Source organism: Taudactylus pleione, unplaced genomic scaffold (genome assembly GCF_031769625.1).
Source record: "Taudactylus pleione unplaced genomic scaffold, aTauple2 ptg000372l, whole genome shotgun sequence".
Classification (NCBI taxonomy): Eukaryota; Metazoa; Chordata; class Amphibia; order Anura; family Myobatrachidae; genus Taudactylus; species Taudactylus pleione.
The window spans coordinates 15574964-15597529 of NW_028284773.1; the positions used below are offsets into that span (position 1 = coordinate 15574964).

At 42.6% G+C, this 22566-nt stretch overlaps 1 protein-coding gene across 1 annotated transcript in view; it reads left to right on the forward strand.

The window, feature by feature from the left end:
• LOC148508305 (putative cation-transporting ATPase 13A4) overlaps positions 1 to 22566 on the forward strand; it is a 77068-nt gene that overhangs the window by 27007 nt on the left and 27495 nt on the right. The window contains exons 9-17 of the mRNA XM_088444707.1: positions 1037 to 1168; positions 2717 to 2887; positions 4221 to 4378; positions 5784 to 5972; positions 6382 to 6443; positions 6695 to 6845; positions 6930 to 7013; positions 7215 to 7371; positions 15489 to 15606. Coding sequence (XP_088300833.1) covers positions 1037 to 1168; positions 2717 to 2887; positions 4221 to 4378; positions 5784 to 5972; positions 6382 to 6443; positions 6695 to 6845; positions 6930 to 7013; positions 7215 to 7371; positions 15489 to 15606 — 1222 coding nt within the window. The remainder of the gene's footprint in view (positions 1 to 1036; positions 1169 to 2716; positions 2888 to 4220; positions 4379 to 5783; positions 5973 to 6381; positions 6444 to 6694; positions 6846 to 6929; positions 7014 to 7214; positions 7372 to 15488; positions 15607 to 22566) is intronic.

Below are 22566 nucleotides of genomic sequence, written 5' to 3' on the forward strand. Positions count from 1 at the left end.
GCCGGGGGCGTGGCTACCCAGACCGAGGCGTTCCCATGGGAACGCCTACCGTCTGGGTCCGGCCCCACTGACATCACTAGTGATGTCAGTGGGAGTGTTTTTGGCTCTGATAGAGCCAAAAGCACTCCAGGGCTTACGGCCAACGAGACCCTACCGCAAGGGTCTCGTCGCAAGCCCGATGGTCGCGATGGTCTTGACCATCACGACCATCTTTTTGGCCGCTCGCATAAGCTGTGGGTGGTCACCCACAGCTATGCGAGTAGCCAGGAGGCCGCTCCAATATTAAGTAGGACGGCCCTGATTCAGAGCGAGCGCTCTTGTCAGAGCGTCCGGCTCTGAATCAGGCCCTATGTTCAAAGTAAAGGGAAGGCTACATTTTTCCCTTTAATATTGCTATTACATTTATCTTAATAAGGATTTAGCACAATCATCATAAGTACAGCAGTGTTTAAGCAATCAATTTGCAGACCACTGTAAAATGTCCATCTTAAGGCCCCCATACATCAGCAATTGATTGCAGCCATCGTGCAATTTGCAATCAGTTGTGAATAAAAATCTTTCCCTTTTTCAATCGATTGTGGCAATTCTGCAATCTGCAATCGATTGAACAAGGGAAAGATTTTTATACACAATCTATTGCAGATTGCACGATTGCTGCAATCAATTGCTGATGTATGGGGCCCTTTAGTTACAATGGAAGGGAAGACCCCTGATGAATACCCAGATGTAATGTGACATGTAACCACAATTGTTGGACAATGAGTCTGATACATTCAGTAATTTCAGTTCTCATTTAATTCAAATCTGTAATTAACCTTCTTAGTCAACCAATGACTAGTATTGTATATTACACTCAATATTAATAATTCCTGAACCTTGCAGCCTGAATAAAAGTCTATAAAAGATCAATTTGAATTACTGTACTAAGATTTTTGCAAACTCAAATTTACCTACAGCGTGTTCTAGTTCAGTCACTTGTGTTTGTGCAGATTTGTATATGCTTATTTATGTATGTCATGTGTCTGTGTCCTTGCAGTTTGCAGCCAAGTTGAGTCTCGTCACTTAGTTCCAGGGGACATTGTTGTTTTATCCAGCAAAAACTTTTTTATGTCATGTGATGCCATTCTGATTAATGGGACATGTGTTGTGAATGAAGGAATGTTAACAGGTGAGAAGATCTATCTGAGGGAATAGATATAAACAATGTCTGCAGCCAAATAATGTATTTACAGTAAACAGTTTAATGCGCCTATCTTTAGGATGCTATATTTTGTCTCTGTTATATCTCGTTGTAGTTTAAATGTATGTTACATAAGCTGCATATATGTAAATACTATGTAAGTCTGTCTTCCTATCACCTTGTTTTTCTCCTTCCCTTTGCCTCCAACCTACTTGACCTAACTCACTGTCTCTCCTCTTACTCACATACTGACCAGGGCCGGCTCTAGGGGTGTTTGACCTGTGCGGTAGCACAGGGGCACCGCCCATAGAGGGAGCACCCCTTCCCAACATCCTGATTTCAGCGGGACAATACTGTCCCACTGTTCCACCCGTGGGCCAAAGTGGCCCGCGGGTGGTCAAATCGGGAGGTTGTGGACCCCCATCGCCGCAGCTGTGCAGCGGTGCCGGAGCCCGGAGACTCTGAATGGATGCTGCGCGCATGCGCACGACATCCATTCAGTGATGGGAGAGGGCTGAGGGAAGCCCAGCTAGTGAGGCTCCCCCCAGCCTGACGTTATTTGGAGGTGGGCACGCCTCCTAATAACGTCACGTAAGGGGCGTGCCCTATGTTAATTAGGTCACGCCCCCATTCTCAGTCGCACGCGCGAATATAGGGCGCAGTGAAGAAGGCTGGCACAGGGTGCTCCGTCCCCTGGAGCCGGCCCTGATATCGACCCTTTGTAATTAGACTTCTGCTCTCATCATTCCACTAAGACTGTGTTCACAAAGGGACCATCAACTTAAACACAGCAAAGTCTAAGGAGGAGATGTATCAAAGTTTGGCGAGAGATAAAGTACCAACCAATATAGCTTTGCTGTCATTTTGCAGGCTGTATTTGAAAAATGACAGTTAGGTGCTGATTGGCTAGTACTTTGTCTTTCTCCACATTATTTCTCGCCAAGCTTGGATATATCTCTCCCTAAGTGTCACTTCTTTATACTCATTCTTCTAGCCCTCTTTGCTAAAATGAAAACCACTGATCGCCCTCTGCTTAAGCACACCATTCACTTTCCTGGCACAGTTGGTTCCCGCATTGTATGCTGAACACATCCTACTGTACATGCACTAGATGCAAAGTTATGTAAGCACTATGGTCTTTTATCGTTACCTCCTCATTAGATGCACATGATACTGTATCGGTACTTTGTTATATGAGTAGTTTGGTAGTGTTGATAACCAGATTAGTGGTTTAGTTTACTTACTGTGTAATACAGTAATATTTGTAGGACTTGCTGAAGACCCTACCTGGTTCAAAGACTAATGTCAGTTTAGGTTGAATGTCAAATTGTGAAAGCCTATGTACTGTATTTGTACTGTGCTGTTTAATATTGTATATGCAATATCAAACACAGTAAATTCACTGCACATTACAAAGCTCAGTCCAAGGGAATTGCACATTTGGGATTATGGGTTTAATATAGCTGATCACAAGGATACCAGAATACAAATGCTACATCTACATTTATACTATTTTCATTGTTTGGTTTCTTTCAGGTGAATCCATTCCTGTGACGAAAACTCAGCTGCCAAACTTAGATGACTCAATGCCTTGGCAACAGTACAGTGGAGAAGATTATAAGCGCCATGTACTGTTCTGTGGTACTGAAGTGATACGGACAGAATCCACTGCTCAGGGCCCAGCCAGAGCTGTCGTATTGAGAACTGGTGAGAGATTATGGCTAGGTTTCCAAATGTGCACATATTCAAAATAATTATTCACCAGTTTAACATTAGCACTTTGTTTTGTAATAAATCAGTTGACATTAGGGCCTTATTTTCAGTTGAAGAAGCTGTAGGTATTGTAAGTGAATATCTCCTAAATTAGTAATTGTGCACTTAAAATGCTCATGTAAAAAAAATGGTGATATGAAAACACTAGGGCAGTATTTATCAAAGCTGAGAGCTAAAGTACTAACCAATCAGCTTCCAATTTACATTTTGCAGGCTGTATTTAAAAAATGATAGTTAGGAGCTGATTGGTTGATAATTTATTTTTTACAATTTTATCTCTCTCCCAGCTTTGATAAATACCCCCTAAGTATGAAAAAATAAGTAAAATAAAGTGAAATAAGTAAATAAAATCAACATTAAACCATTTCAATGCTGCCCTTGTCATGTGCCTAGTTTGTCTATATAGAAAAAGCAGCTTTGGTATAAGTTCCCATTATTGCTAGATCAAAGAGACTGTTTATAATGCTATGCACATAGTTAACAGATCCCAAAATCATTTAATGACATGGAGAAAATACAAATTTTCTCCTGCTTTTATACAATATGAGACAGCACTAATACAGTAGGTAAAAAAATAAAAAAATGCATAACAATGTTTTTTGCATGGTGTCAAATAAATAATACATAGATGACAAGTGAAAAAAAATGAACAAAAACATTCAATTAAAATATATTGTTGCAGTTATATATTGGATGTACTGTTTAACTTATGTTCTTATACTCACACATATTTCGTCTTTTCTCTTTACTGAAGCGTGCATCCATCTGTTATTTCTTGTACCATTGTAATCTGCTACCAAAAATAAGATATTTTTGTCCAGAATGAATCAGCCAGGGGAGGTTAGTAATAGGAGACACATCAACGTGTTTTGCTTTCGTACTGGGAAATTTTTCAATATTGGAATGTCTGCTGCAGGCTTCTCCCAAGTACTATCAGCAATGCATCCATTGGCATATTTCAAATCAATTAGGCTCATAGGTTTACCGTTAATAAAGATGGTCTTTGTCAATCATATGGAGTGTGCTTATCCAACATAAAAGAACACCCTATAACCTAATTCAGCTGCTAATAGTAGTAGCATCGTGTTTACTGGTAGAATAACTCAACTCAACAATAATAACATTTATAGATTCTAAATATCATATCTCTGTATAACATAATATCTAGGATAACATGTACAAATAACAAACAATACCTTGTATATAATTTAATTGAAATTTGTTTTCACTTGTGATCCAAAAGTGTTTTCTCCTGCTTTCATCATAGGTTTTAATACAACTAAAGGTGACATGGTAAGATCCATACTGTATCCAAAGCCTTTAAACTTCAAGCTTAACAGAGACGTGAAGTGGTTTTTCATATTTTTGATGTGCCTCGCCATCATTGGACTCATCTATGCTATTACCATATATGTACAGAGAAAGGTATTATACTTCATGCCATGATTACTTATATCATCTGTTGTTTTCACTTTATTACAATGTAGTATTACCATAGCACAACACAAATCTCTATTTGAAAATCATACTGCAGGTCATTTACAAGTGGAGAGCTAGACACTACGGGGCCCATTTATCAAAGTGTATTTGAGATATAATCCAGTTTTTGGGGGTTTACCTCAAATATTAAGTATCCCCTGTATGTATTAAGAAGGGACCGCTCCGATACCTGCTGCGATCCCTTCATTACCGCTGCCAGCCGCAAACCCCATAGGTTTCTATGGGGGATGCGATGCTGCCAAATTCACCAATATCTGGAATGCGATGCATTCCAGATATTGGCCCCTGCAGCTAACGCCATCTGAAGCGTATGGGCTACACAGTGCATAATTAGCCGGCGAAGGGATCCGCCGAAACCCTCCCTGGTTATGGCGGATGTGCATGTGCAGTCCACGGGATTGCGCATGCGTAGCACCCCCTGCACTGGCCGGCAGCTCTCAGGAGACATCGCAGGGATGGGCTCCTTTTGGAGCCTGTGTCCCTGCATGTCCTGTGTGATACAGTACATCCAACCAATAGGATCGCATTTTGCAATGCGATCATGGACGTTACTGGCATGCCCTGATCGTGTTGCAAAAGCGATCATTGATAAATGGACCTTAATATGAGCTACAGTGGAAATGGTGTTAACTAGATCCTAATTTGGGAAAGAAACCAGGCATTGTGTTCTGTGATGTAAACAATTAAAGTACAGTTATATTAATACTCATTTGGTACTCAATTTAAAAGTTAATTCTGCTTTTTAAAAAAGTTTTCTTAAAAATAAACTACAATATTCTTTATTGGTGGTATCCATACTCAGGTACACCTTCGATGTCGGGCCCACCATTAGCTGCATCATGATATCACATACAATTAGTGACGTAACATTATAAAGTTTGGAGATCCCAGCACTAATAGCTGTTACACTATAGTTAATAGAATTTCTAATAACGTTGCATTGGGAAACTGAAGCAGTGTAGCGAGGCAGAAATGTTAAATGAGCTGGACAAAAAGTTTGCTTGTTGGCAGCATCAGATGGAAAGAAAGGGTAAATGTAATTATGCTTACCTGATGACCTGAATCACCCATTGTATGGTCTTTTTCTGCGTACTGATACATGTAACAGATTATCTGATCTCACAAATGTTCCAGCTTCAGTTTATTAGTTCCAAAAGTGGAAGAGTAGGAACAGTGATATAAAAATGAAGAATGTGAATGAGCAGTTGTATTTCTGTATGTTTGTATTAGTTTTTCTAACAAACATTTATACTATTGCCTGTCTGTAAATTAAACATTTGACACTGTAATAAGTAAGCATTTTAATTGACTAAACCATTATATTTGACAGGTTCCTGCTAGGAGAATTATTGTGGAGTGCCTTGTTCTTGTGATTTGTGCAATCTCTCCAGTTATACCAGCTGCCCTGATGGTCGGGATCCTTTATGCACAAAGGAGGCTAAAGAAGAAGCAAATATTTTGCATCAGTCCAGACAGAATCAACATGTGTGGCCAGGTCAACCTCTTCTGCTTTGACAAGGTAAATACATTGTATTCCAGTTTTGTCCATGTAATAAAGCATGTGGGCAGTCTCTCCTGTAGCAACATCTTCATTCATTCACCTCTTAGTGATGTCATTCACCAGTCTGTAGATAACAGATCGTTATTCCTGAGAACATTTATTTTGGAATTGTATTAACATATGAGTCTCTAGTCGCTTAGCACCACCATATTTACAAATACTGCGTAACACAACATCTATATGGCTTCAATTCTAAATTATAAGGTGTGTTGTTACATGACTTGTGTACAGCAAAAAGTGTGTTACATTAATATATGTTGTCTAATTATTCCTCTATGGTTCCCTTTCATATTACTGATGTTTTCCTTATTGATTATGAATTATAAATTTTATTCTGTTTCACTTATTTTATTTATTTGAAATGCAGACTGGAACCTTGACAGAAGATGGACTTGATTTAATGGGTGTAATACCAACAAAAGGTGCATGGTAAGGCTTACAGGCTTACAGTACACTACTGCGTATTTGTCATCCTGTAATATCTAACTAACTGATTGCTTCCATAGAGCCATAACTCAAAATTGAATTTGTTTTTAAGAATTTATTATGCTTTAATCAATGCAATTTATTATTGTTGTCAGAATTACTTAACAATTTTCCTTCTTACGTGGCAATAACTGTATTTTTCTATTGATGTTTTTTTTTTTTATAACTATTACCTGTGCTGTACTTGCTTCTAGCTTTCAGAAAATGGTTACTGTTAAAGAAACTAATGAACTATCTTGGGGGCCGCTGTATGCTGCTATGACATGCTGTCACTCTATGATCATGGATGATGGGAAATTACAAGGCGATCCTTTGGATGTGAAAATGTTTGAAGTCACTGGCTGGGTATTACTATTCGTAGTAGGATACTTTTGTGCACAATATGAATGCATCCCCTATAGGAGTGATATATATTTTATAATTTACCAGGTAATAGAAGACACCTGCATTGATGGCCATGATGAGTACTCTTCCCAGAGTATGGTTGTCCGTCCAGGGTCAAACTCAAACACCGTAAGTCTATCCAGCTGAAGCCATTGAGTGCAGTTGCGCACAGTTTTATAACAGGCATATATAATAAAGCTAAGATTCTTTTTTTGTAGAGTAATAGATTAAAGATCTGTGTTGCTGGATTATATATTGTGAGACTGACAACTTCAAATCCTGATCACATGCACTTTAATGCCGTATTTTCTTCTTCTTTCGTTTTAACAGCATACAGTAAAAGGAATAAAAGTTTTGTTCCAGTACCCGTTCTCCTCCGCCATGCAACGTATGTCCGTAATCACTGAGGTTATTGGAGGGGATGAGTTGATTGTTTACATGAAGGGAGCCCCTGAGATGGTGGCCAGTTTTTGCAGGCCTGAAACAGGTACTGTCTGCTTTCACAAGTCATATATATCTAACCTAATTATTATTCTGCCAATAGATTGCAGGCCAATGCACAGGCCAATGAATGAAGATTGAGGTTGTGCTTGTATAACAACATTGTGGGGTCTATTCATTAAACCATATTTTTCATTTTTATGCTATTTTTAACATATTTATGTATGTATTGTATTCCAGTTCCATATGGACTTAATTAAATACAACACTCAAAATATTTGATCGGTGGTCACCTACTTTGTTAGTGATTCCACAGTTTTGACCAGACTTCCTGTCAACCTGTACTGTTGCCAACATTTTTATATACCTTTGCATTCCTTCAATTTTCTTAACTCCATCATTCCCTACTTCTTATGGGGGTAATTCTAGAGCAGGCATGTCAAACTCAAAATACCAACCATGGCCGAATATTCAAGGTCTAAAGGGTGTGGGCCGCAAAAAAAAAAGTCTCATATGCAATTTTGAAAGGTTTATTATTAATAAAAACCAATGCAGTGCCCCCTGTAGTAGTGCCCCTTATGCAATTCCCCCCTGTATTAGAGCCCCTTATGCAATGCCCCCTGAATTTGTGCCCAATATGCAATGCCCCTTCTGCAGTGCCCTAGTAGTGCCCATTATGCAGTGCCCCAGTAATGCCCCTTATTTTCTGCCCCAGTAATGTCCCTATTAGTGCCCCTTATGCATTGCACCCAGTAATGCCCCTAGTAGTTCCCCTTATGCAGAACCCCCAGTAATGCCCCTTATGCTCAGCCCCCAGTAATGTCCCCCGTTGTGCCCCTTATGCAGTGCCCACAGTAATGCCCCTAGAAGTGAACCTTATGCAGTGCCCCCAGTAATGCCCCTTTTGTTGTGCCCCCAGTAATGCCCCTTTGCAGAACTCCCAGTAATGCCCCTTATGCAGAGCCCCCAGTAATGCCCCTAGTAGTGCCCCTTGTGCAGAGCCCCCAGTAATGCCCCTTATGCTGTGCCCCCTCCCAGTATAGAACAGGCCTCATTCACCTAAGCAGTACTTACCTTTCTTCTCGATGGCCACTGGGCACCTCTCCAGTCCACACCATCATCACTCAGACCGTCCCGCGTAGATGCTGCTGCTGACTGGATCTAATTAGATACAGAGCGGCAGGCTTCTCTCATCGCGGGCAATGCGGGTGACATCATGACATCACCCACGTGCTGCATCACTGGGAACGCTGGCCTCTGAAGTGATCAGAAGCTTCTGATCGCTTCAGAGACCAGCGTTGCCAGCTTAAAATAAAGTAAACACTGCCCGATCGGGGCTGAGCTCCGATCGTGGCAGGGATGTGGACTGCATATTATACATATGTGGGCCCACACTCGCAGGCTGCATAAAATGTTTGTTTGGGCCGCATGCATGTTTCACATGCCTGTTCTAGACCAAGCTTTACCAGATTTAGAAAACAGTATAAACTTTTTAACAAAAAAGCAAATAGTCCAGCATTATCTTTACAATTGCATTTGTCAATCAGGACAAAAGCAGCCCAAGAAGTCCATTTATGTTTTACTCCATTTGCACCAACAGACTGTTCTATGCTTTCCATATTCAAAATAGATATTAAAAGGACTGTAAAAGAAATTGCACATAGATTAAGGGCCAAATGTAATAGGGTGTCAGTTTTGGTAAATTGCGAATCTTGTGCTAAACTCGCAATTTTTCACAACTCTCCAATGTAATAGGGTGTCAGTTCACTAAAACTCGCATTTTTCAGAGTTACTAAAAATCTCCATTCTCAAACTCGCATCCATATGTTTTCACATTGAAAACAATCAACTCGCCCAATGTAATAGGGTGTCTGTTTTAGACTCGCAAAAAAAAGATAACCAAAAGTCCCCAAATAATAGACCTGCTTCAGGCTAGCGAAGATATCCTGAGCAGGCCAGATTAACACATAAATATGCACATATCTATGAGATACGTGCATGTTTCTGTGTGTACTTATGTCAAATGTTTTAAATTATTTAAAAAATTACGTGCTCCCCCTCCCCAAAACCATAACCAGCCCCGGGCTTTATAAAGCTTGTCCTGGTTCTAAAAATACAGGTGTCAAAATGCGTAGGGAGCCACTGTATATTAAGAACCAGCCCAGGGGTTTGTTGAGCTGGTCCTGGTTCTGGAGAACAGGGGACAAAACGAGTAAGGGTCCCCTGAAAATTCAAAAACCAGCACCGAACTCTTTCTAGCGAGGGGATAATGCCACAGCCAGGGAAAACCTTTCATCGGTTTCCCCGGCCAAAGCATTACCCCTGACCGCTAGTCAGCCCAGGCCGGGGATCCCTGGGGAGTTGGGGACTCCCCCAATAAAGGGGTCCCCCTTTCCAGGGCACCCCAGGCCTAGACTGATAGCCCGGGGCTATCCCAGACACCCTAGGGCGGTGGGTGCCGGGTTGATAGTGTTAGTGTTTTGTGTAAAATAAAGGGTTAAATATTGTCTTAGTTGTAGAACCACATGTACAGTACCAGCTAGCCTCCCCGCATGCTGGTATTTGGAGAACCACAAAAACCAGCATGCGGGGCATTACGGTCCCGCTGGCACTTGTAGTTCCACAACTAAAGAAATACGTAAAAAAACACACACCATGAAAGTAAAAATTTTATAAAAAATACCTGCACACTCACACATACTCACCTAGTATCCGAAGTAATCCATAAGGGTACCTGAAATAAAAATCCATACTCACCTCTCCTATGCGTAGATCGCGTCCTCTTGTCCAAGTAGGCATTCCAGGGGTTAAAACAACAAAACAAGGGTACCCGATTCCAAGCCGGACTGAGTAAAGGTATGTGTGTACACATACCTTTACTCTGCGTAAATGACCGGGGCACACGTGTGCCCCGTCATTGAAGGAGCCGCCAGCCAATCAGCGGGCATCTCCGTCAGAGCAGCTCTCTGATTGGCTGAATGCGGTCAGCCTGTGTTCCCCATAGACTTCTGTGGTGAGAATTCACCATTGAAGTCTATGATGGGAGCCGCTACATCGTAGCCTCAAGGTTAATTGAGTTTAAGCTTGTGGTTACATCATTGATAGGTGAGTATGTGTGAGTGTGAGTGTGCAGGTATGTTTTATAAAATTTTTACGTTCATGATGTGTGTTTGCTTTTTTACGTATTTCTTTAGTTTTGGAACTACAAGTGTCAGTGGGCCCGTAATACCCCGCATGCTGGTATTTGTGGTTCTCCAGATACCAGAATGCAGGAGAGGCTTGCTGGTACATGTGGTTCTACAACTATATTTAACCCTTTATTTGACACAAAACACTAAGACTATCAACCCGGCACCCACCGCCCTAGGGTGCCGGGGATAGCCCCGGGCTATCAGTTCAAGCCTGGGGTGCCCTGGAAAGGGGGACCCCTTTACTGGGGGGTCCCCAATTCCCCAGGGATCCCCTGCCTGGGTTGACTAGCGGTCAGGGGTAATGCTATGGCCGGGAAAACTGGTGAAAGGTTTTCCCTGGCTGTGGCATTATCCCCCCCGGTGCTGGTCTTGGAATTTTCAGGGGACCCCTACTCGTTTTGTCCCCTGATTTTCCAGAACCAGGACCAGCTCAACAAAGCCCTGTGCTGGTTCTTAATATACAGGGGCCCTCTACGCATTTTGGCCCCTGTATTTTTAGAACCAGGACAGGCTTTATAAAGCCCGGGACTGGTTATGCTTTTGGGGAGGGGGTGCACATAATTTTTTTTTAAAACACACACAGAAGCCATCACGGACCTGACTGATCTGTGATGGCTTCTGTAAAACTCGCACCTTTTAATGCTAGTCACATTAAAAGGTGTCAGTTTACATAGGGAAAAACTTGCCTAAACTCACAAATGCAGTAACTTCGAGCTGAAAAGTTCACAGGCTTTTGAATTAGCGAGTTTCAGTACAAACTCGCACTTTTTAAAAGTGCGAGTTTGTACTGTTGCTAAAACTGACTACCTATTACATTTGGCCCTAAGTGTTTATTCAGAAATGTAGCTATTACTCTGAGGAGTCACTTAGTTTGGTTTTTAAAGTGGTATATATGGAGTTCTGATAAGGCCTGAGCACCTTCAGCTCCAACAAATCTGCCTCTAATAAAGGTACATACACACAAAGCGATTTTAATGAATGATTTGAACGATAACGATATTCATATCGTTATTTTTTTTTGCTCCCTACCAACGACCAGCATAGCGATATCGTCCATCGGCCATGAATGCTGGCCAACCTGCTCGATATCGAGCAGGTTACTATAGGGACTCATGATCGGTGGTGAGTTGGAGGTGTGCTTGGATGATTGATATCGATCATCCAGCATACCATGGAGAGTGCAGGATGATCAGCCAGCGATATCGTATCACTGGCTGATCGCTCCGTGTGTACGGAGCATAAAGCTGCATACACACGGTACGATCTGTACCGCCAACGACTTGAAAGATATCTTTCAAAGATATCATTCAAAGATCTTTAAAAAATATATTTCAGTGAGTTTTCCTGCCACATCTCTGAACAGGCAAAGTTGATAATATCGTCCAAGTTGGCCTGCATGCATGGACGATGAAAGATATCGGTATCGTTTATGCAGGAACACGCATCGTTGGTTGATCATTCACTGCATAAATTTAACGATATGAAAGATTTATCATTGAGCGATATCATTATCGTTCATATCATTCAGGAAAATTGTACCGTGTGTATGCAGCATAAGAGAAGCCCGTGTTTGCTTATTTAGTAAACACCAACCGCCTCTCTCAAGAGTAAAGGCACCCATAAACGGTGCGATATGCACCATGCGACGTGATATACTGACATATCAGGCAGTCCCCACACACAGAGCGATTGGGTGGTCGACCACCTGATATGCTGGCTCCCCCATCTGCATAGCGCTGCATGGGATCGCACATCAAATCCCCAGATCAACTGATCCTGCAGGAAGATCTGGGGATGCGATGTACGACCCCACGGGAGCGTGCTTTGTCTGATATCATAGCCATACACGGTGCGATATAGCAGCCGAATCGTACCAATCCATCGAATCGGCTGCTTTATCACACCGTGTATGGGGGCCTTACATTTTTTAAGAATCGGGATTGTTCCAAGATTAAACACGATTGGCATCACAGGGATATGTGACAGTTTTTCAAGATCAAACACTCAAATTTACTGAAAATCGTGTCTGATGGGCCCTAGTTTAAAAAAAGTATGGGAAAAAATGTGTAGGCATCCACTGTATTTAATGAACAAGCACCAAACTCTTTGAGACAGCCCTTGTGTAAATATTATGGGGAAAAAATTGTGTTGGGGTCCCCCATATGTTTAGAACTAGCACTGGGCTCCACTAGCAGGGAGTAATGCCAACAGTCAGGGGACACACTTCACAGGGTCCCTCGGCCAACACATTAACCCCCCAACTAGTCAGCCCATGCCGGGGATTCCTGAGAAAGTGGGGACTGTCCCAATAAAGGGAACACCCTCTCCAGTATACCCAAGGCTGGGGTTAAAGCCCAGGTCTATCCCTTGCATCCCTGGCAGGTGGGTGTGGGGTTGATAGCTTTGAATTTGAGTGTAAGTAATATTGTCTTTTACATGTGGACTACAGGTCCCAGCAAGCCTTCTCTGCATGGCGGTACTTGGAGATCCAAGAGTAACAGCATGCGGGGCATTAAGAGCCTGATGGTGTCTATAGCCTCCTTGTAAAATAAATATTAAAATAATAACAGTACACACACACTAAATTAAATAGTCCTTTAATACACACTCACCCAAGGGTAGAACTATGGGAAACAATGCAGGCGCCTGCCGCCGGGCTCCAGCACTGACGGGACACCTCCTCCATTGTCCACAACGTATTCACCCCACTTAGGGCTGTAACTATGTACCCGGAGTGTACCATCACGACCGCCCAATACATGGCACCCCTTCCTGGCACCTGAGAATCCACCATACACTAGTAGAGAGCTCCATGTCAGACCATCAGCTACCACCTCCGTCTATCTATAGCCTGTCTGCATACGAATAGCTACATTACAGTGTCAGCGGCTGTGATGGGGGGGCACCAAATTATAATTTGCTCCTGGGTGTCTGGGATGAACTGCACTGCACTCACCCGCACACCCACACTTACACTCACTTTACATACTTTAACTTGCCTTAGCACTGGTAAGTCCCCTGGTCCAGTAGGCATCCCAGGCGGAGATCTGTCCTCTTCTCCAGGTGGCATCCTTGGGTATTCAAATAAATAAACATACTGTACATACACAGTAGCGCTGCTCCCGAAAGTGACAGGATACAGGAGTGTTCCTGTACTTGGAGCCCTGCCAGTCAGTCATTAGCCGCTACCATGGGAACCGGCTGCTAATTGGCTGTGAGTGCTCTGGGCCTGATTCAGACCCGGTCGCAAGCATTGAGCGCTCGCAACCAAGTCGATGTTTGCCCACTGGGCATGCGCACAATGGAGCCGGGTGCTCCATCGCTCCGGGTCTCGCACCAAAGGGGGCGAGCTGTCGATGGTGATTGACTGCTTGCCCCATTTGGTAGGTGGGTGGGGGGGTGGCTTCACAAACAGAGGCGTTCCCGAAGGAACATCTGCCGTTTGGGGGCGGCCCCACTGACATCACTAGTGATGTCAGTGGGAGAGCTTCCGGCTCTATTAGAGCCAGAAGCTTTCTGGGGCTTGCGGCCACGAGACCCTACCACAAGAGTCTCGTCGCAAGCCCGATGGTTGTGATGGTCTTGACCATCGCAACCATCAACCTGGCCGCTCGCAATAGCTGTGGATGGTCACCCAGAGCTATGCGAGCGGCCAGGAGGCAACAACCAGTCCACTGACTGGCATGTGTAGTAAGTGAATGAGTGCATGTGTAGTAAAATAATACAATATTTGGCGTGTTTGTGAACTGTCTTTATTTTCATATTTTTCCACAGTGGACGTACCAGTGCCGGCCGCCTGCTGAGCTCTACAAGTGCCAAAAGGCAGGCACACTGGTAGCTGTAGTCCCACTATGAAAAACAATTGTATCCATTTATTGAAACCATTACCCCTGCACCGACCAGCCAGGGGTGCAGGAATTAGCCCGAGCCTGGGGTATACTCAGGAGGGTGGACCCCTTTATTGGGGGGTCCCCACTACCTGGGAAATCCCAAGCTTGGGCTGACTACTTGGGGGCTGGTTAATGCTTTGGCCGGGGGACCCCATCAAGTGTATCTCCCAGCTGTGGCATTACCTCCTGCTAGTTGAGCCTGGTGCTGGTTCAAGAAAATATGGGGGAACCCTACGCATTTTCCCCATATTTCCTGAATCAGCACTGGCTCACAGAGCCCAATGCTGGTTATGCTTTGGGAGGGGGACCCCACATAATTTTTTTTTATTAACCATTTAAACACTGAGAAGCATGCACAGATAACAGTGAGCTGTGCATGCTTCTGCTACATACTCTGCTGGTGAGGTGGTGTGTTTGAAACTTTTGTTTTGGACTGAGTTTGCTTAATTTACACCCATGGTAAATGTCCATGTTGTATTCTTGTCTATGGAAAGCACTTGTGAGTTTGGCCGATGGTGTATTTACCGTGTTTTGCAGAGAGAATGATGATTTTATAACCAGTTTGCCTTTAGTAAATTTCCATGTTTGAAAATCAGGGGAAACTCTCACGAAAATGCAATCTTGGCCAGACATGATTCTTAGTAAATTTACCCCTCAGTGTTCCTTGGTATAATGAATGAGTCCAGTTTTATGACAGAAAGGCTTTACTATAATTATCTTGTGGAAATTACCAAAATCAACTTATTCTATCACAAAGAAATTTCCTTAACAACTCCACTAGTTGCTATGGAAAGCGTTACCATGTTAGTAGTATCTATTTATTTTCTGTTTGTGTGTGTGGAGTACGTTATCTTCATCTTCCCCATGTTTAATGTCTGTTGGGGTCTTTTATAGCTAATAGCAAAATATACTACTTAAAAATGTTATATCCTGCAAAGTCAACAGCAATGCAAACATTTGGTTAACGGGGTATAATACAGAATACAATGATTTCAAGAGTATGTAAAATATTGTAAACATGCAATGGCTAGCTGTAACTGCAATTACATCAATATGTCAATACTCATTCTATCATTTTCAAGTCCCCAGCAATTTTTTAGATGAACTAGAATGCTACACATTTCAAGGCTTACGAGTTATTGGATTGGCCTTCAAAGTTCTCCAAAATGGCAATTATGATGATTTGGAAAACAGTGAAAGGTACGTTTAAAGAGAGAAACTAGTTTTAGTGGTAGTATTACGCCAGAAAACTGCCTATGGGTAATATGCATACACTGCTAATCTTCTGAAACTAAGAAACTTCGGCAAATTAACTAAAGGGGTTGAAACAGTTCATTTTTATTTGTTTAAAGTTTTATTTTTAAACATACCATGAAACATTAATTAAAAGTAACAGAAAACATACATTACATATCACATCATAAAATAAAGCATTTCACTATATAATATTGTAGCAGTAGCCAGGCACGCTGCACCCGGGTGAAAGGGGGTGTGGCCTAATCCCTCTTAGGGAAAAAAAACCTAATACAATTTTGCAGCTCCACGAAGCAGCGCTGTGCGCTGGTGAGGGGGGTGGTGTGAGTCACTCAGCCCTGCGCATAGCCAGTGGGGGGCGCGATCAGTGTGATCGCTCTCCCCACAGGCATAGGAGACTGCTGCGGCTGCTGATTAGAAGCTGCAAGCAGTCTCCCAGTTCAGCCCATCACACAGCAGCGTGTGCTGGGCTGTTATAATGTAAGAGGAAGGGGGGCGGCGCCAGACTCGGGCCCCCTGCCGAGCCCCTCCAACAAGCCTGGGCCCGGATAATTAGTACCCACTTCCCCCCCTTCTCGGTGCCTCTGGCAGTGGCATCACTAGGGGGATGCGTGGGGTGTGGGTAGGGCCGGTGCTAGAGTGTTCAGCATCCCCCGGCAGACTATAAATTTGCGCTCTCCTACAAATATATCCTCTTGACATGTCTCTTTACAATGTTTCATATTTTGAAATGTAACATGCAATATGTTGTCAAATAAGTGATTTGACTCCTGTATCTGTACTCACCTTGTTTATTGCTCCAATAAAAAAAAGAAAAAAAAATTGTACCCTCCTGTTTTACATTTTACCATTTCTTACACTTTATGTTTGTATGCAATTTATATAATAGCTTAGCTTAAAGCTAGCTAACTGGCTTCCTCGCCCCTGTCAGGGACAAACAGCTTCCTCTCACTCTCATTCAGTTTTTGGCTGGTCCTCTTCGTGGCATTGTGGTGTGCAGCTGAGGCAGCTCTTCCATTGCTCCTCTGCTTGCGCAAAGCAGACCACACACAGAAAGAGGAGATGTGCGTTCGGCATTACATCATCCTGTGTATAAAGTAACTGCCAGTCTACATGCTATTGTTGGCAGTGGTGCTGCTTAGATCAACGTAACAAGGCAGGGGAATGCTGGCAATGAAATCAGTTCCTGACCAGGCAGCCATGAACATAAATTACATTTAAATTCAGGTGGATTGGCATTTGGTTAATGGGTGGTCCTGAGTCCGGACTACCCATTAACCAGATCTCTGATCCACATTAATTTAAATGTAATTTATGTCCACGGCCGCCTGGTCCACACCTGGATCACCCCTTAATTTTGCCATGTTACATGTGCAGCGACTGCAGCTGTAAAGTCACTCAAAAAGCAAATAGCAGGGATGTTGCCTTTCCAGCCCGACGCCCCCTGCAATGTTTATACCATTGTGCCGGCCCTGGGTGTGGGCCTCACCAGGTGACACTCATCCGAGAGCTTGACACAAAAATAGCAGAGCTGCTCTGTTATTTTGGTGTCACTACCTTGGATAATGTCACCAAACGGCAAGCAGCGGTGATGGATGATGCCCACACACTGTGTGAGGAAAGAGAGATAGAAGGCTGACAAGCAGTTCCCTGAGTGCTGGGTAAGCCCTCAGCATGATGAGAATGGGGGCGTGACACACAGCCATGCACTCAACACATCATGCCCCTATACATTAAGCACTGTAAACTATAGCACTATAGCCTGATTCAGAGATGGATGCAGCTATTGCACTTGTTGCCAGAGTCACGAATGTAGGTAGATGCAAATGTTATTCTCAGCCCTTCCCTTGGTGTAGAAGCGTGGATCTGAGATGCCCACTTTCTGCATCTCTGCATGCTTAATACCACAGGTCATTGTTTAGATGCCACCATATGTGCCTCTTCAACACTTGCACCAACCCTATGACACGTGCAGTTTCTCCGTCTGATTACTCTCATAGCACGCCCATGAGATGTACTTATTTGCATTCACACCTAACCATCTCCAGGTCTCTGCCCAGGGACCCCGATCACATTTACACCCCATTTCTGATACCATTTGTCCCGATCACTATAGCATCTTTGTGCACACATCTGTATCACACACGCGTCATAGGGGTTTCCTTTCAAAATTTTGGCACATACGCAGTTGCTAAAAATCACTAAACTACGTGAACATTGGCCTTGCGTGCGGATTGCGCGCAACTCAGATTCAGGTACTATGAGTGGAGCGCATTAGTGGGAAAACAGAGATATTCATTAACATTGATTATAGATTAGTTCTGATACCTAATTATATATCTGACCTGCAAGATTGTAAATAATCATTTGATTACCATATTATATTATCAATTTACATATGGAGTTTTTATTTTATTATACTAATAAGTTTGTTATGAGATGTGGCTATTAAATAATGAGACTGTACGTGTAAACAATAAACCATACTACGCAAGTTAAAAGTGAGTAGGGGAACATTGACCTTGGACTATCCCAAAACAGTGTTGTAAATTTCACCATTGTTGCACAGATAGTTTGCAGTTGATGTATTTTTCCCATAAATCATAAAAGTGCTTAGTTGAAAAGTAAAGCAACATGTTACTGTAACTTAAAATTTTTACTTAAATTGAACAAAACACCCACCAAATTTTTCTGTATGCTAACCGAGGATTACAGGGCAAATTGTATGTCACGTACATTTGAGTGGCACAAAGTGATGATCGTGAGTTAGTTGAGAATGATGCACATCCCGGATGGCCATGCACATCAAACACAAATGAATACCTGTATGTGGAAACATTTTTTAAAATAGTTTGAATTGACCATCAACTCAGCATCTGAATGACAACAGAAATGGTAAACATCGACAAAGAAACTGTTAGGCAAGCTTTACATTAAGATCTTAACATGACAAAAGTTTGTGCTAAGATGGTTCCAAGGCTTCTTACTGCCAAGCAGAAAGAAAATCGAAAGTGAATTTGTACAGACATTTTGGAACAAATTCAAGCAGATTTACATTTTATAGATAAAGTTATTAACTGCAATGAAACATGCATCTTCCAGTATGATCCTGATACAAAACGCCAGTCCATGCACTGGAAAACACCATCGTCACCAAGAATGAAGAAAGCATGACAAAGCAAATACAAATTCAAAGCCATATTAATTGTTTTCTTTGAAAAATGGTTTCATCCTCCATCAGAACAACACACCAGATCCCACAGCTCTCTCTGTGATGGAGTTTTTGGCCAAGAAACTGATTCCAGTGCTAGAACACCCTCCATACCCGCCAGACCTCGCACTGTGTGACTTCCTTCTTTTCCCTAAAGTCAGATCTTTACTCAAGGGAACCCGTTTTTCATCAGTTACTGAGGTATAGAATAAAATGATGGAGCTGTTGAGATCACGACTTTGACCAATGGAAAAAAGAATGCAACGGTGTGTGCAAGCAGAAGGGGAATACATAGAAGAAGTTATAAGAAAATATGTCTGTGCTACTCACTAATCTATGTTGATATGGATTACGATGTACAACCCACTGACTCAAATCCTGATATTTAATAGAAGAACAAAATAATTTATTAATCCATTAGATGCAGCATCGGATCAGAGAAGCCGGCAGTGGAGATCTTATTACTTAAGACTCCTCCTTCGACTTTTGCTTATTGTACCACAGCCGCTATCTACAAAGACGCAGCAGGTGTGCTACAGCGTACAACTCTGAATCCGGCCTACTGTCAGGATTACTAGTCCACTTTGGTTCCCGATGTATGGTTTAATTACACAATGAATGAATAATTGGCCAATTGTACTGATTATAATACACCATGTATCTGGGTTTTACTCTCTAACCATAGTAAATTGTCAACACATAGGGAAAAAGATCACAACAAGTCTATGGCTTACTTTCAAATCTGCCTCATTTAGCTAGCCAGGTAGAATTTCCCTCTCACACAATTCAGAAGGTTATGGTAGCAATCTAATTCTTCTAAATAAGTTATGGATCCGTAAAGAGCAAAAGAACATCACTTATTAAGTTGGAATTTACTATATAAAAATACAATGCTTACAGGTTAAAATAATGATTAATAAAAAGGTTATAAACCAGATATACAAATACAAAAGTAAATGCCAAATATAACGGAATAGCAAAACAGAATAATCGACATACACAAAGTAACTGAGTCTGCTGTTTGCCTGCGACTGACTTGGAAGGATGGAACAGTGGGCCTGATTCAGCAGAGGATGGAGTTGCTAAAATTGTAGTAGTTGCAATAGTACTAATATGGTAATACAGTAGGAGGCTTCTTGCATGTATTACTTATGCGAGCTGTATCCTAGGATGCAGCATTGGATCATATGTGTGTCCATCGGCAAGCTAAGTGACCCATGGGGTCACACAATCCGGCAGCCAGTGATGCACAAAAGAGGCCAGAAAATCTCTGTCAGCATACGGAGATCCTGGCCTCTTCACTTCCCCCCCAATGGTGGTGACGCGCCTCCATTTTGGGAAACAGAGGTCTTCGCTGCCCCCTCCATTAATGTGCACTGCTGAATCAGGCCCAGATTTCCTAGTCAATGTTGCATCTTTTTACACAGCAGATATGCAAATGTCGCAGCTTGTTAGATACGCCGCTTTCACTAGAAGATGCAGCATCGGACGAACATTGGAAACATCAGTTGCACCATCAAACTTCTGAGCAACCATATGGTTAGAATGCCCGTTGCAAGAAAGACAGTGACACTACATCCAAAGACGCAGTCACTGGCTGCAACGCTCCCCTGAAACTGTTGTGACATGCCTGAATTTTTGTCCAAACTCCCCTATTATCTCCCCCAAATGGTCACTGTCCGTCAATAACCCAACATCCTAATCCACACTGCAACTGCAATCGCAAGACCATTATGGGACAAGCGTAGTGCAGCATGAGAAGTATACAAAACATTGGCCAGTTGCAACCAAATTGTGTCCACCTCTGAATCAGGCCCATTGTGGCATACAGATGTTAAACTGCCTTCCAGGGGCAACAAGTCCCTTTTGAGGAAATAAATTAACCTCTATGATTTCCAAAGCATGTTACCTGGGTGAAAATCCTTTATACCTATTCATACATTAGGCATACTTGCCTACCCTCCCAAAATGGCCAAGAGGCTCCCGAAAATTGAGTGGCACTACTGGCCACCCAGAAAAGTGGACAAGCCTCCCAGCCAGCCACCAACCCAGACCCCCTGCATTATCACACACCCCCTGATGCTGTAATTCACACTGAATTGCATCTTCGTGGCCTGTCCCCTGCTTCACAATGCTCTAATCTTGGCATTGTGTGGCAGGGGTGGGGCTATGATGACGTGATTCCGTGTCCCACCGTCAATAAACCATATCGCCCTACTATGCCCCCATATTCTGCGCTATGCCGCCCTTATGCTGACCTGGATGCCCCCTCCCAAAAGCGCTCACCTTGCTCCTCCGAGTACACTCCCATGTTCTCCTTGAATTTCTCGAGTTGAGCATCAAGAATATGGACTTTGAGGGACATCCTGCACACTATTGTGCCGAAGTTCTTCACCAAAGTCTCAACCGACTCCACTTACTTTTTGGCCTTGTAACTGCCCAAAAAGCCCCGAACCACTGCGATAAAGCTGGTCCAAGCAACTTCATCCTGCTGAGCGAGCATCTTTGGGAATTCCTTGCACTGCAGGATCTTCTTAATCTGTGATCCCACAAAAACACCGGTTTTGACCTTTGCCTCAGACATCTTAGGCAACAAGTCTTGAAGGTACTTGAAGGACCTCTAGAGCTCTAGAGCTCTAACAAATTGCTTCATAAGGCCCAACTTGATGTATAGTGGAAGCTCCTTTCTGGAGTCCACCAGTGGCTCCCATTTGACGTTATCCGCCCCCACACAGAACTCTGTATGCTGTGGCCAGTGTTGTTTGTTGTATTGCGCCTTGTTGTCCATGGTGTCCCAAATGCAAAGAAAGCAGGGAAACCTGGTAATACCACCTTAGAGACCCATTAGGAATCCCAGCATTTTGAAGACTCACATGACCCAACCGTAGTCGTCATATTTCAAGGCTTCTAGCAAGGTACAGTGTTATTAGGCTCCCCTCCTGCAGAGTTGGACTGCTCTGCAGCCTCCATGTTGCAACCGCACTGAAGAATCACAAATACATTTTAAAATATCTCTGACTAGGTCACAAAAGCATAGTTTGTGGGGAATAATTGGCATTACTATACTCCTTGGGCATAGGCAATTAGGAAGTAACAATTGAAGCACAAGGACAAACAACATTTTTTTAATTTGTAACATAGTGTTAGGGGCCTGATACTGAGTCGCATTTAAAGGATACAAATTATCAATTTATTGAAACAACACTCAATTGGCATAAATTGTAAGCTCTTATGCTTATCCATTCTTTTTAATTTGTATATTACTCACATACAGTCTTCTCTTTGGTTTCAGGATCTGCAGATTCATTGATAATGATAGAAACTAATCCGCAGCTTTACATGTGAATAAAACACATTATATCTTTGATTTGTGAATTACAAATTAAAAAAAGAGGATATTAGAACTTTTATACCAATTCTCTACTTATATTATCATATAATGAGCCTATTATCTTAGACTGAATGAGACTGAGAAGATCATAAAGGATATCTGATGGTATTAAAGAATATACAATATAGACATATAATTAATATGGGCCTGATTCCGAAATTGGCAGCATCTGCGATTTTCACACTTCGCACGCTCATGAGGCATACGTACTTATACAACCCTGCCAATCTGCAGGACTATTCAGAGTAGCACGCAAGTCAGTCGCATCTCCCCTTGTGGCTAAATGGGTGTAACTGGGTAGATG